The sequence below is a fragment of the Onychostruthus taczanowskii genome, unplaced genomic scaffold, assembly GCF_017590055.1.
Source record: "Onychostruthus taczanowskii isolate IOZ18803 unplaced genomic scaffold, ASM1759005v1 scaffold44, whole genome shotgun sequence".
Lineage (NCBI taxonomy): Eukaryota > Metazoa > Chordata > Aves > Passeriformes > Passeridae > Onychostruthus > Onychostruthus taczanowskii.
Window position 1 is genome coordinate 304,158 of NW_024501903.1, and position 16,206 is coordinate 320,363.

The window sequence follows — 16,206 nt, forward strand, 5'->3', positions numbered from 1 at the left end:
CAAGGAATGGAAAAAAAGGACTCTGAAGGTCTGATGCAGAGTCAAGAAAATTGCTGCTTGGGAAGAAGAAAAAATCAAAGAAATATGTTGCATCTAAGGAGGTGCGGAGTAAGAGACACCTACATAACAGATCACAGAGGACATGAGTAATGAGACCAGATAAAAGCTTTTCTAAAACTAGTCACAACATACATATATGAAAAAAATAGTTCAAGGTGTTAAAGTAATGCAGCATTGAGTCAAATAGCCAGTCTGATATAAATATGGTGTGTTTAAAATTATTTATTCCAAAAAATACATTTGGCATCTTTCTAGTAGGGCATGTGTACAGAAAAAGAAAAAAAATTAAAATCATAAGTGAACTTTGATCAGATGTTCTTCAGTGATCAGTTCTATCTATTTCAGTAAGATGCTCACAAGTTCAGTAATTGCAGCATTTCAGTCTATTACTGATAAAAGCTCACTGTTGCATGAGTGGTTCAACACTGTACCAAATCTCCCAGTAACTCTTGCTCTTAGAGGTTATTTCAGTAAGTGGGTCAAGATAAACAGACAACCTGCTAGTAAGGCTTCTAATTTGAACAACGATATCTGTACACCAGAGGCAGTTATTAGACTGCTAATGCCCCTTTTTCCAAAATAATTCCCAGGATGGTGTTTTCATTTATTTATGAAGTTTACTGTATATTTCTGGATCACAACCATGAATGGCTTTGTTCACGTGCCCAAGCTTTGTAACCACCGGGAAAGAAGTGACCTTTGCTTTCAAACTAAGCAAACCCTTTCATATTGGGTTATATGCATGAATACTCAGTACTTCAATTAGCCTGTGATTTCCTTAAAAATACTGTACTGAAGGATGCTTAGCTGGCAGAAGACTTTCACTTTTTCTCCCTCCCTTCTACCTGACGATACTTTGCTCAAAGTAGCCATTATGCTTTTAACTTGCTGGCTGAAACATTCATTGTTGCAAGTCCTCACGCCTCTTGGCTGATGGAGGAAAATCAATTTTGATCCCTGAGAAGCAAGTGCAAGTCTCCAACTTCACACACCAATGTGTACAATTGCAGCTGTAACTGAATCCAGATTCATTCACCATTCCAAGCATTTTACATTTATGCCGAGACCTTAAGAGGTTAGAACATACATGATTTACTGCTTTTAATTGGACAAATGGGACAGAACTTCCTTCAAATGAAAAAGCACTTTGTCAAATGAAGTTCACACAAAGCAAATGAGATTTATGGTGACAATGAAAATATACTTTAAACATTAACCTTCAGCTTTTTGCAAAACAAGTATTGTAACAGAATGCAACAATCCAGCCACTGCAGGATTTTAATGCTACAATAATTCTGGTCTTCCTTAAAGGGCAACAATTCTGCCCTTTCTTAGATAACCCAGTTCAAAGCACATTAGAATAGCAAGTCTGGGCAATTAGAAGCCAAACTACAGTAACCAGATAGCAATAAAGATATAGAAAGCATGTGCATTTCCCAATAGACACAAGTTTAACACTGAAAATATTCCAAGCAGGTATGAGAGAGAGGGAGGGGAGGAGAGAACTTACAGTACTGCTTCAAAGATGCACTATACACATAATGCAGCAGTACAGGATACACTAACAGATGAAGGCAACTGAAAAGGCAGTACTCACCCAAAATATTAAATTGAAAAGGAACATCATGTATTTCAAACAACACAGGCAGCCTCTTGCCATGTTGCACTTCTTAAATTCTAAAAGGAAAACAAAGGATAGATCCAGGTAAAAGACCACGTATTTGCTGCCTTTGGGTGCACTGTATTTTTCACTTTTTACGCCAGTTCCAGTCCCAGCGCCGGTCCCGGTTCCGACCCCAGCGTGGCTCTGTGTGCGTGATCCAGTTGTACCATAGAAAGCTCCTGCAGTAAAACCTCGACCAAATTGCCTCCCTGAGGTAGAAGGTTTAGCAAAATCTGAGTCTTTGCTATCCAAAGATGGACTCCGGTGAATTGAAGAATCCTCACTACTTGACTTCTCCATGATCTCTCTTTTCACAGTTGTCAGATTTAATGTATAGCATCTCTCAGCATTAAATGCAGTGCCTTGCAAATGCCACAGTGCGCTAAGAGCTGTCTGTGTTTTGCTTCTCTTTTTCTTCGTACATAAATCAGATAATCACTGCAGAATTTATTCACTGCATTGTTGCTGGGTTTATTTTTTATAGCAATGTAGGCTGAACTCTGTCTGTCTGAAGCATGGATTTATACATTAATATCCCATGCAAGAGCACACTCATGATTTATCTCGATGAATCAGTTATGCAGAACTTTGATTTTTATTAAAAAGAGCCATAAGCTCTTTCTCTGCACTCCTAGTCTACAGTCCTCTAATCTATAGGCAGCAGATGGTCCTTGCATCCATTTCCAAAAAGCTTCTGCAGTACACCTGGGAGACTCTCCTCGAGCCGGAGCACTTTCCTTGCTCTCAGCTTCCCTCTCTGTGTCTCTCTGACTCTCTCTCACACGCTGTCTTTTTTCTTTCCACCCATTTGCAGTGTCTCATTCAGTAACCCGCTACCGGAGCGCACTCTGTGTTTCACTGCTGTTGCCGTGAAATCATCAGCAACTGCAACCACTGGGCATTTCCCACAGAAATCCCTGACCTAACTATCGAGTAATAAATCCGCCCTCCTGCTCGCCCCTCCCCTCTGCTTTCCATCGGGCCAGTTAGCAGAAGCCTTCTCCTCCAGGACACGCCTCCATGACATAATATCTTTAATAGGATTAGAATTACTCTTGACTATACAAGTGCACAACAGAAAATCTCTTTAAATGTCAAGTACTGTTTAGCTGTTTATGCGCTAGAACCGTTAGGCAGTGATATTCCTTTGATGCAATAAAATACAGAAAAAGTATGGATTCGACAGACAGGTGCTAACCTCTCTCTGCTCATTAACAGTCACTTACATTTTTTTCTGGCTTAAACAAATCCCACGGGACAAGCAATGAGAATAGGCTAGCACCCAGCACACACTGCTTAGGCACACATCTCAGCTGTATGTGCACATAAGGCGACACCATCACCTGCGATATAATTAACCAGACAGAGCCGATGCCTCTCACGAGGTCATCATTCAATTCCTAAAACTCCTAAAACATAAGGGGATCTGAGCCTGCAGCTCTTTACATGCTATTTAACAAGTACATCAGAGATTCCTGTTGTGTACAGCAATAAGCCATCTTACATCACAGGTCGTCTGTGAACTAGAAACACTGACCCAAATGCCACGTTTCTTTTCCACAGAGGAGTGCAACATGCCTGCCAGGACTCTGAAACAGGGAGAGCACGACTGTGCACGTGTGCCTGCACATATGCATGCAACTGCCTGGAGGGGAGGAAGAGAAGCACTTCAGGTCACTACTCCCCATACTTCCAAATTTATCATTTTGTCATAAGCACAAAAGCAGCACACCAATGGTGCAAAGTGCTATAGCAGATTTAAAATGCAGGTTATTCTTTTCTTTCTGTAAAGAAAGAAACCACACTAGGAAGCCACTGTGAAGGAAATACAGCTACCAGGAAAAGCAAAATTCTATGCAATTTTCAACTGACCCCTCCACGTGCTCATTAAAATGCACTGTTCATGGTTATTTCTAGTATCTTTGAAAAAGGACAATATAACATTTATTCAATCTCACATATCTATAGCCAAAAGCCTCTAAGGATTCTGTAACTTTTATGTAACAACATCAGAACCAACACCCTAAAGCAGCGCTGTGCCTTTCTTGACAGCCTTTTCCTGCTAAAAGATCCCTCTACCAATAAAGTACATTAAATTCCCAGTATTTGAATGTGTAATATCTCTCTCACCTTTTCTGCTCTAAAATAAGATTTTAACAGGCAGGTCCAAGCCCATATCAACAATGTTTGTTCACGTTGCTTTCCAAAAGTAATTTCAAAGCTCCCTGCATCAGATGTGTCCGTCAGAAAGACGACTGCAGGATGACTGCTCAGCACTGTGTGTGACAGCAGAAAAAGCTACACACAAAATACCCAAGTAAAAAAAAGATAAATTAGCATTGACCAAAGCAGAATGGGCATTTCTATACATGTCTACAGCACACATACAAACTTCACCATAAGCAGTTATCAAGAAGCAACCGTCGCAGCAAAACACGGAAGCAACTTGCAGGTCACAGCCAGGTACCTGCCTCAAACACTGGAGCCTGCAGGATAACTCACATTGGAACACAAGGCAAATGTCTGAGTATGGATTTGGAAGACTGAAAAAACTCTTCTGTTTGAAAATCACTTACTGGAAGTGTAAAGTTGTACCACTGCAAACCAATGCTGCAGCTAGATATTTTCAGCGGTTTTCACTTGTCATACAAAACTGAGCTCTCAGCCAAAAAATTGTGAGAACAAGTACTTTAAAGCATTTTTAGCTTTTTAGTTTTTGCACCCTTTGGTTTGCCATAAAATTTACACTGACTTAGACTAGCTACAGAAAAAAAAATTGCTGTGCACTTGTGAAAATTAACACAATATAAATATTTGCCTTCCCATTGTAAGTACATGACAAAAATAATTAATCCGCCCTCCTCAAGGTTAAAAAAATTAAAAGAATATCCTATAATAAGCAAAAAAATTTCACAAATACTCTAATAGTTTGTAAATAGTGGAAACTTTCTACTGGTGATTAGGAAAAAAAAAAAAGCAACCCAACTATACCTCCAACCTTTTTTTTTTTCAAGTTTTCATTATTAGAACTTAATGAAGTTTTCCAGTTTTCTATTTTTACCTCCAAATACTGCAAAATACTGGTTTGCTAAACCATTACCTCTAATGTACCTTCCATTAAGAGATCTCCATGCCTGGTCTACAGCACAGTTTGTACTTCAGAATAGTCCCAACCAAAGACACACGTAAAGTCAACAGACAGCTTAAAAATCCAGACCTGAGCAACGAGCAGTGGGGAAAACACAGCTCCAGATCAGCCTCTCCTTCTGATACATAGCAAGAAAACATATGACTCTCCTATGGTCATGCTGTGGCCACCAGGGAGACTTTACAAGCCTCAGTAACCTTCAGCCACTTGAATTTACAGCCACGGAGTATCTTTACAGATTAGAAGCCACTTCCTGCTGCTGCAACTCCAACTCAGTGCTCAGGTACTCAGTTAATAAACCACACAGGGCTGCTTACTTGCTGAAAAAATAAATGGTGACAAAGCTGTAAGCAGTCCATCCAGCTGTGTTTTGACCAGCCATTGCACTCAACTCTGCCTCTGACTGAGACTCCAGCAGAAGGTGTTGCTGCGTGGCAACAGCACCTTTCAGGGTCCCGCGCAACCTCAGCGTGAGGACAAACACATTTTGCTTCACTACAGATCTTACCTCTGTTTAGTAATCAGGGCATGAAAAACATTCAAAAGCTCACTCTGTACTTCATTAATGTTTGATTACTGAATCACGGAATTTTGTTGCTGAGTGATGCCTTCACATCAAGAAAATCATTTCAGTCCCACGTGTATATGCTTGGGACAAGGCAATAAACATCAATCCTTTGCATTTAAATGGCTCTTCCAAATATTAAGGGTAAACATTTAGGCCACTTTCAGATAGGTATGAAAATCGATGTCATGATTCAATTAATGGGTATAGCCAAAAATGGAAAGGAAGAGTATTATTAATATGGTCAAAAAGCAGAGGCTGGCTCTCCTACTGAAACTGATTCATTTCATTCCCTCCTGGGAACAGTCCACCACAGTCCCCAAAGCACACATCCCAGCACCTTCATTTCTTAGTGAATTTCACAAATTATTTAATCTTTTTTTTCATCCTGTAGTTTAATCTCAACAGAACTTCAGTGCCAATTACACCCAGCTACAGTGCTCCTGAACCCCTCTGTTTGTTTCTGCCCTCCTCAGCTGTTTTTGCACAACTGGTTTGAGGAATCATGCTGCAAAGCAGCAAAAGCTGACCAATTTATAAACATATTTATAAACACAGATTTTAAAATAAATAATACAGATATAAAAGGTACATCAGCTATATAGAAAAGAAATGAACTTTTTTTTCCCCTTTTAGAAATTTCCAATCAATTCTATTTGACATTCCCCTTCAGTGAGATTGCTGACCCAGTGAGAGGGAGAGGGATTACAACAGGAAAGAACAGGAAAAAATACTGAAGGCTGAGCAAAAATATCTTAGGCTTTTGTTATATCTCCTGATAATGATTCCTGAAAATGAAATATGAAACTCTAGGGGTTTTTTAAAAAAGGAAAAATAAAAATTCCAGTCACCATGATACACAAGCCATTTTACACCTTATTATATATTTTATCTTGCAATTTCTATTAGGTAGGATAATGCTACTGTCACTATTTTAAATATGGAGAACTCGAGGACCAAGATGTTTGCTAAGAATGAATAGGAAACTGCTGGCAGAGAAGCAAACCACATCTGTGCCTCACACATCCTCAGCTAGCTCACTAACCACTGCACCATTCTCAAATTAATTATTTTTCAAATCACGAGTTTTAGTAACACCACCACATGACTTCAGAACAATAGTGAGCCCTGCAGAAAGATGTACAAATGCATATGCTACCAAGTGTTGAAAGGATATGGTTCTTAAATTCAGTCTTTTATTTCAAATTATATTGACCAGGAACTCAGTTTTACAAGTCTTCCTCAGGGTACATTAGATAGGCAAAGAACAGAGATTGCTGAGTATAAACTCAGTGACTACATCTTTCCAGTCACTGCCCTGAATCCTGGAAGTCCATGAGAAGGAGATAAGGAACAAAAGTTGAAAAATGATAGCTTACAACTGATATAAAGCTGCATACAGCTGAAAGTTCAGATTAAAATAAACACCAAACCAACACTGATCACGGAATAAGCTTAAAGGGAAAATGATGTTCAAAAGAATAGAAATGAAATTAGGATCACATGGGAGACAAAACCATGGGGTTCTCAGGTCTTCCATGCTCTTGGTTTCCTTTCATGCCAAAAAAGTTTATAGACCCTAGCAAGTACACATTCCTGGAGTTCTGAGGTCTTCCCATGCTGCAGAATTTATAACCAAAAACCTGGATGCTCTGATGGTTGTAATGCACATCCTGGGGCCTGCCAAGCTCCAGCTTGGATGTTGTAAGTCCAAAGTATTCTGTTGATCATGGGATTGGACAAAAACAAGGTAGATTTCAAGGAGAACTTTGTGTGGTAGACAAGTTTTAAAATCTGCCTGTGTTTTTTAGAACCAAATAGCCCAAGCCATATTTAACCTTTGACACATTTTCATTTTCCACTAAGAAAAGTATTCCATTAGAAACAGACAGAACTACTGTAACTTCAGCTTTGGAGTTCCCCAATCACTGATCATAGCTTCACACATTATTTAGAGCCTATATAAACAGCTTGTTTGATACAAATGCTAAAGAAGAATCACTACCAAGTGTTCAGAGAAGAGTGGAATGCACTCTTAGTTTCCCTAGCAGCATGAGGAGCAGCCATTTCTCTCATGGTCAGAAAACCACCATTTCCTTTGGTACTTAGTGGACAGACAGCTGACGGAGGGAGAGATTGGATTCATTAAGAAACAGGCTTACTCACAGCTGGTGCCTGTGACCTGACCAGCGAACAATCCCAATGTTTTGTGAGAGGCAACAACCTCATGCCCTTCTCTCTTCTAGCACAACCAAAAGCATCCAAAAGGCATCACCTGATCCTCAATTCCTCCTGCAGAAGAAAGTCAGCTCCAGAGGCCAGGTAAAAGGATCAGGGATAGGCAGGTATGTATACAGCATAAGCTGGAAGGAAAATCAGGATGCTCAGATGGATTTTCGGAGGCTGAACTCCGTGTTTTGGAACTCCACCTAGTATTGGCATGGCTGAAGAAAAAGAAGGCCTTGCAGAGAGACAGGAGTGAGACAGCACTCCAGGATGCAGGAACTGTGTGAAGGAACACCGCTGAGGAGGCACTGAGTTTGAGATCTGTGGATAAAGATTCTTTTCTTACAGATACAAGAATTGAGTGTCTAGGCACCTCAATCCAACACCCACCTCCATTAGTCCTGAATTCACCAAGAGAAATTATACTTCTTGACATTGTTACTGGAAAGGAAATGAATTAATCTGTTTCTATGACAAAAACAAGAGCACAGCAGCTCGTGGCTGCCTCTGATGAGTAACACTCCTTGCCTCCCCAGGGTAAAGAGGTAAAAAAAGGTAAAATCTCTTTGAATGGCCTAAATTAATACTTACTAGTTTATATTAATATATCCCAATGAGAAAAGTTTATCCTTCTAATATGGGGTCCTCACTGACTGGATGACGAAGAAAACAAGATCCTGTTGTAAAACCTTCCACTGTGCCAAATATTCGGTGTCAATTCGGTGTCATTTGGTCCCTGGGATTTCCACTAAAAATCATTTACTGGTAATAATATACATGTGGTGGAGACTTCTCATTTAGGCTTTCACACCAGGGAGAGAATGAGATTCTGTCTCCAAACTGTATAGAGGAATTAGCTGTAAATCATGTCAGGAACCTTAACCCACTGTGGTCAATTACAGATGATGAGGTGATATGCTAATGCACAGGAGATGTGGGGCATGCAGATTAAAATGCAATATGAGGTCCAAAAGCTAAGAAATTTTGATTATGTCACACCTTCAGTGTGTTGTCCCAGTTGTCCCTCGGGGGCCCTCAGATTGAGCAAAAAGGTTGTCTGAGTTTCCAAAGCGGCAGAAAAACAGAAGAGAAAATGGAAATCCTTACACCAACATTTAAGCTTTTAAATCAAAACATTCACATACTACACAGGGATCTTTTGGGGTTTGATTTTCACTTCATAAACATCATGAAATATGTTAGATCTGAAAGAAGCACTGTAAATATTATGCTAGAATACAATTCACCATTGGTAGTTTCACCTTTAAGAACTAAAATCCAGGGAGTCTATTTATTGTTTGTTTCTAAGAATCCTGGAAGTCAGAGTCTTCTTGGGCTTGGCAGTGTACACATGTAGAGCAAGTCAACCCATACCACATATGGTCTAATATCCAAACAGAAAAACTGACATTAACAGCTGGACACAAAACCAAACTAGGCTTTTTTTCTGAAGTCCCAAAACTACCTCACCAATTCTCTCTCTAGCAGGTGAGAGAAAATAGAAAATACGAGCGCAAAAAGAACAGCATGTGCCCAAGTAGATAGGCCTATCCTACCAGGGAGCAGAGCTTAACAGATGCTTTGGAACAGTCTGTTTATGACTTTTAGCTTAAGAATCTGTATCCCTTTTAATTGCAGAGTGTTTGTCTCATCTTCCATAACAATTAATACATTTTTTCATCTCCATCAACAGTTAATCCTAAATTCTGATGAGAACTTAACCTCAATATTTTAGGGCAGTGAGTTCCACAGATATGCATCATGTTAAAAAAACCCAGCAACTTCCTCTTATTCACTATCATAATTAAGCTTTCCAGCTCTATCCTGTCTGGATATTCAACCTCATCCCATAATTCATTAGTTTATAATCCTCCATAACATCCTATGTTATTGTCCTTCATTAAACTAAGCACTTTTCAGCATGTCATGTATTGAGAATTCTCTGACTCCCAATAATTTCAGTTAACCATCTTAGGGCTTCTTTTCTAATGAGCTATGTTTCTACCATAATCTTTTGCAATCTGCTGATGAAAAGATCTCCTTTTTAAAGGGCAAGAGTTAATGGTCAGATTCAAAATAAATTTAATCAATTCTGCTTCTATCAACACCTTATCTTTATGAAAGTGAAGTTACTCAGATTCAATAGACATTTTTCCATCATCCCCATGCTGCTTTTCTATTTCAGATTCAAAATTTGGTTCTGAAAATGTCGAACTTTTCAGAGCTCAACAGGAAAAACCTTGTAGTTTAAATTTGTATCTTACCTGTAGGAAGAAAGGGAGTTTTTTTTCACTACAGTGACATTAGTCTAATACTGATTCCTTGTAAAGTCACCAGGAAGACCACCCTCAAGAGGGAGCCTCCTTGTAAAGATGCTGACAATCCAAATCAACTCTTGGATTGTTTGTACCACACCCATTAATGTGTGGTACAAACTGCTGTCTCCATCCAGTACACACATTAAAAAAAAAAAGTGTGTGCAGGGAAACGTTTTGTACTTTGCATACACAGAAAATAAGATTAAGGGACTAGAAAGCTGCCAGCAGGAAGGCAGCAGTATCACATCCCTGACACCACTGTGTGGGGAAAGATCACAAAACAGATCTCCAAAACCATGCTTTAAAAATTAAAGACCAAAAAAAGAAAGCAGGGGCGAAGAACTGAGAAGGATTCTTCTTATTTAACACCTGTTTTTTGCAGAGGTAAAGTACATGATCTGAGTGTTTCTCCTCCACTCCCACTTTAAATGACAGTTTAGGTTTTTACATCTCCTCTATTGACTACAGAATAAAGAAAGCTAGCAAATAGCCAAAGGTTTTTGCCTATCATGAGAGATGATATCTGTTTTTCCTCTTGGATGGTGCAGCAGGATTTCATTAATACAATAACTCATCTAACTGCATCCAACATGTACAAGTCTCTTGAACAAAATCAGGTGGATTTTCTCTAACATCTGTTCCAAAGAGACTATCTTTCACTAGCAGTCTGCTGTTTTGAATTAACTGACAGCTGGTGTCTACGTATTAGCAGAACTATTAAACTTAAAAACCAACAAATTGAAAAAAACCTCATACACATGGATGCATGTGAAGAAAGAACCAAGAGAATGATGTAAGCGTTCCTTTTTGAAAGGCAGCACACATCTCTGAAACCTGCTCAGTTATGCCATGAAGGAACATTTCTAAGCACATTCCTTTCACAATTGAATGAATTCCTTCATTGCTATAATATTCATTTTTTGGCACTTAAACACAAACAGGTGTCATTCCATGAATGGGGACATTTAAAACCACTGTGTCAGTGCTGGCAGAGATCCAGATGTCTTCAATGGGCAGCTACTCATCACCAGCCCCAGCCTCCAACCTCAGACTCACTGGAAGTGGCAGACTGAATGCCTTACTGCAGCATCATCACCTCACATGTCTGTGAGTTATCAAAAGGCTGTCTTCCAGCAGCATCTCCAAGCAAAACCTAACCCCAAGTCCCACCTTCAGGTCAAAGAGGGACAGCTTTCAGAGAGGAGTCACACCACCAAATGAATTAAGCACCTGCCCAGAGCCAGTGGTCTCACAGATGAAGCTGGCATCGAAGAGAGCTGCCTTCATGTACCAGGCTCCCCTCTGCTGGGCCCCCCGTGTGACTCTGGGCAGAAATGTCTGGAAACAAGGGTGGGGTCTAGTCTCTACAGCCATTCAGTCCCCAGTTACTCCTGGCCCTCCCTGAGCACAGTCCATCAACTGTGACACCAAGCTACATAGCCTAACAATTCCTATCACATAGCTCCTTTTCTCTTTGAAGGCAGATGTTTCTGAATTCATAAGAAACAGTTTCTGAGTAATTCAAGGTAACTGGATCATACCTTCACTGCCATGAACAGCACTTCTCAAGTTCTGATCAAAGCACTGCAGAACAGCCACATTCCATCCTGCTGATTTGGGCTGGGTTCATTTCTATGGCTTTCAACAAACTTCCACAACACCTAGCCTGAGCAAAATTCACAGTCTCCTTCCTGTCTTGAAGCTCTTAAAATTTATAAAAATAATAATATTTGACCATCTGCATCTGCCCTTGCAGTAAGCTTAGTTATATTCACAATAAAGTTTCTAGCACGTTGTATGGCAACAGTGTAGGATGTGGTCAACTTCAACATTTAAAATAGGATGTGCCTGTAACGTAGCAGTCATGCAATTAATGCTTTTTGCTTTGCCAACAACAGAGTCAGATTTAAATCCCAAGAGGAGGCAGATATTTTAGCCACCCTACTCATCTCACAAGAACGAGACTAAATGGTTCTCATCTATTCTGCATGAGATACAAGAAAGGGTGCAATAATGAAAACAAGGTAACCCTCTTACTATAATCCAGCAGGTTTATGTAACGCTGCTGCTGTTCACGAGCTTCGTGATTGGTGTCAGCTCTTGTTATAAGGGTGTGAGAGATTTAAAATGACAAAGGAGGAAAAGAAAGAAAAGGGGGGGGGAGAACAGTTTGACATGACCCTGCCTGTCAAGTCATAAAAAGCTATCCAGCAGTTCAATTCCCTGACTTACAGTAGGAGCTACTTAACTTTTCACAGTATATTATTAAAAAGCTTTTGTAAAAGCAGACATATAATGGGAAAACATCATTTTTATGACCTTATCTGCGTTATGGAGGACTCATTTACACTTGGAGAGAATGCTAGCAGCAATACCAGGCATTCAGAGCCTAATATGGGGTGTAAAGAATGGATACAAGCATGCTTGACTCTTTCCCAAAAGCCAAGCCCACATTCACTTCATTTTGAAAAAGTTTAATTGCACCATCAGTATCTCTTAGAGATGAGAAAACCAAGATAGATACCCTTGATCAGCAGTCAAAAACTAAAAATGTTCCAAAAATTCCTCATACAGACAACTGAAAGGCAAGCAAAAAAAAAAAAAAAAAAAAAAGAAGTGTCTTTTGTAGGGGAAAACTATTTGTGTCATTCAGTCTGCTCAGATCTACTTAGGTGTGTCACAAGTATGCAGTAGCTATTACTGTATGAATTATCAATTGGCCTTTAGCTGCACTTCATAAATTCATCACAGGCAGATATTTTCCATTTACAAATTAATTGGGATGCTGGCATTTTATTTCAGAAGCAACCAACACAATGTTTCACACTCTGCTCTGCAGACTGGTTCAGGGCAATCTATCAAAAATACACAGCCATAAACTTTAGCAAATGGTGTGCATCCAGATGGGGTTTTAAACAACATGACTGAAACTAAAGGCTTGCAAAATGCAGTATCATTTTAGGGTAGACAGTGATAGTTTGGGTCCAAACATGCCTTGCAGAGTCAAATTTGATGCCCATAGCAAGAATGTGTGTATGATCTTTCTCTCTTCTCTCCTAAATGTCGAAGTCTAGAGTAATTTTAAATCTAAACTAATTTACTGAAAAGGCTTTCCCTATTTCTTCCCTTCAGGAAAGCAAGCTAATAGTAAATCTGCAATAATACAATCCATTGGTAATGTTTTGTTTGCTTTTGTTGTTGTTTTAACTTTACAATCACCATGTCTATAAAACAGATACATGCAGGTGCAGACATCAATGCCCCAAAAAGAAAAATTCCCTGGATTTTATCCAGCAGATGGGTTCTCCTCCTTTGTTATTTTTCTCATATACTAATTTCTTATGTTGCACTTGTCCCTTTCCAGCCAAACATTTGCTCAGAAGTAACAGAAATTCTCTCAAGCCACCCAGACACTTTTCAGAAGAGTTTTATGAACTCATCATCTCATCCCATACCTGAAACACAACTTTTCTAAATCGAGCATATCTCACTCCTCTCCTCCCCCACTTCTGTGCCAATGGTTTTATTACAAGCCTGTCGTGTATAATACTTTGGGTTTCTATTCCAACAGCATGGAAGCTGTTATATTAAACGTTTATCAGTAATGGGGTTCCTCCCTTCTACAAGCTGAAGCAAAGTAATTTGGTAGATACAATCAAGAAAAGATTCTGTAGGTTTGTCACTTCCAGAAGAAACACAGTACTTGAAATACACAAGATTCCAACTAAACCTGACTGCATGAACTGCACTCTGAAATTCCATGTTTCTAGTATTTCAAGGATTGCTAAATTAAGTTGTCTCATTTCCCTGTGTTTTTTACTTTTAAATCAACTTGAATGCTTTCTGCCCCATACACTGAAAAATTTTGGAAACTGTAATATGGTAAGTTAAAAAAAAAAAGATTAGAAAAACTTTTTCTCACTCCCTGAGGTACACCACTGGAAATGAGGTTGAAAGGAAGCAAAAAGCAACAAAACCTTAATCAACAGAATCAAGCCTTATGGATCTCTGAACATACAAAGGGAACAGAGCTGATTAGTTGTAAAGTGCAGTTTCTCTTTACAGGTAATATTTTTCCAAGCAGAATGATGCTTTACACCTGTCCTGTAATTATATGCCAAGCTTCCATATTACGCTGAAAGAAAAAAAAGACCAAGAAAGTGTCTTGATCAAAGTTCAGTGCCTCCCAAAGAGTGCCTATAGCTGTTTTACAGCTCTTTTAGCTCCATTTATGCAGGTATCTCACTTTTGCCCCTACCTACTCCATCTGCTGTGTTTGTGTCTATCAAATATCAATGATATCTGAGTCTGAAAGACTACATCAATACCAAGCTGTAGGCAGGAAGCGGGGAGTGGGGAATAATGAATTCTTCCCTAAAAATTGCTCCCTAACAAATTGTTCCCAGGCACCAGAGCCTTCAAAATGTCTATCACATAACTGTCTTCATGTATATTAAAGATTTTTTTTTTTTTTAATATAAAGAACAAATGCTCAGAAGCCAAATAATCCGAAACAGATTTCTACAGATTTTCTCTCAAGCGCTGAAAAGAAAACCCTCAGACTACTGAAGGCCTGACATGGAAGACTGCTACAAAGCTCTGTCAACCAGATTCCCTCTCAGATTTCACAGCCTGGTCACCAGTAGCTCTTATGCATAATCTGTAAACCACATTTTTAAAGTAAGCGAGGACCCTTTGAAATGAAAAAACAGATACACATTTTTGACACACATCTCTCAATACTGTGAAAAGTTAAAGCATTGACTTCTATTATAGAAGAGGAAAGGTAAGTGCTTAGGGACAGAATTCCAAATTAAGATACTCTCAGAGGTGCTGTATGCTGTTTTGAAATAAAACTTCCACCTCATAAAATGTTAATATTAAGGCTTTAGGCCGACATTAAGGTCAGGACGGATGTGCTGCCTAACATGTACAACACTCTCCCTTTCCAGAAGGCCAATAAATGCCTCTCAGTAACTAAAATGCAGTTACAGAAGATGGTGGTACTTTGTTCACAAGTAAGCACGTTGGCAAGTCAAGCAATAGAAAGAGGTTGCTCAGGAGAGAAGTTGACCTGGATATAAGTGGAAAAAAAAAATCAGTGGGAGAGCAATTAAACACTGGAACAGACTGCTTAGCGAGATGTTAGAATCTCCCTTACTGGAAATATTCAAGACTCAGCTTCACAGGGGCCTGTATAACCTGAACTAGGGCCCTGCTTTCAATAGAAGGTTGCACCACGTGCTCTCCAGCATCTCCTTTCATCCTAGACTTTGCTGAGATTCTAACATTTTGTTCTAAGATCCAAAACTCAGACTGTGAAAGACTGACACTGAACTTCTCAGAGTATCAGTGACTTGAACTACAGTTGCAAGCAGTGAAAAACTGGCGAACTGAAATTGAAATCCCACTGATGAGGAGGGGAAAAAAGAGATGCTTCTTCTCAGTAGCTAGATTTGACAAATTAGGAACACCCTCATCCTCTCAATTGAGTATCTGCAGATCATAAAGCCTGTCTGATCTGTGTGACTTAATTTGGTAGTTATCCCTTCAAATCTGTTAACTATTGTCTTCTTTTAACAGCAGAAATTTCTTCTTTAGCAGATGAAACGACACAACAAATTCCAGTCTTTCCCATCACCATGCCCTTTTTTTTCCCCCCTACTGGAGTGTGAATTCCATACAAGAGTGTCTTTGTCAGAATGAAGGACCTTCCCCAGGGAAAGGAATGTAATTCATTTGCAAAAAGCAGGGATTAGTAATTATTTAAAGGCAATCCATCTGCCCCTAGAGATGTACCATCCACACAGATGAAGAGCTGGTTTAATCTCTTCAAGAGTAAATTTCTGTAAGATCCCAAATTAAACTATTTACATGGGAGAAGAAAGCGTGATCCCTGAGCACAGAGATGGTGGAGCTTCTTTTGGTATTGCCACTATGTCATGACAGTGGAAAGCTATTTAAAGACACTGACCTGACAAGCTGGTACAGTTTTAGATGCATCCATCTAAACTCAAAAAAGGCAAAATGGTGCTACATCTGGCTATATACCCCAATAACTGCTTTATTGTTACAGTTTTTAACAGTTGTGAACAGTCTTGCCATGGAGCTGAATCTCCCTAGGTCTTTCATTCTGCACCAGCCATACATGGTGCATTATTTTTCTTGGGATTTTGATGGATTATTAGTCATATTGTCACTAACCTTTTTGAAATGAACTGTTCTA

General features: G+C 39.4%; 1 protein-coding gene across 4 annotated transcripts in view; it reads right to left on the minus strand.

The window, feature by feature from the left end:
- The window catches only part of TSPAN9 (tetraspanin 9), a 167,647-nt gene that overhangs the window by 88,807 nt on the left and 62,634 nt on the right, over window positions 1–16,206 (minus strand). For 2 of the 4 annotated variants that reach the window (XM_041414103.1, XM_041414102.1), the window contains one exon: window positions 1,658–1,737. The exons of 1 other annotated variant lie outside the window; for it this stretch is intronic. In XM_041414103.1, coding sequence (XP_041270037.1) covers window positions 1,658–1,720 — 63 coding nt within the window. In that variant the 5' untranslated portion in view covers window positions 1,721–1,737. Of the gene's footprint in view, window positions 1–1,657; window positions 2,608–16,206 lie in introns of those variants that run through there. One more of the 4 variants, XM_041414101.1, reaches the window with a different exon arrangement.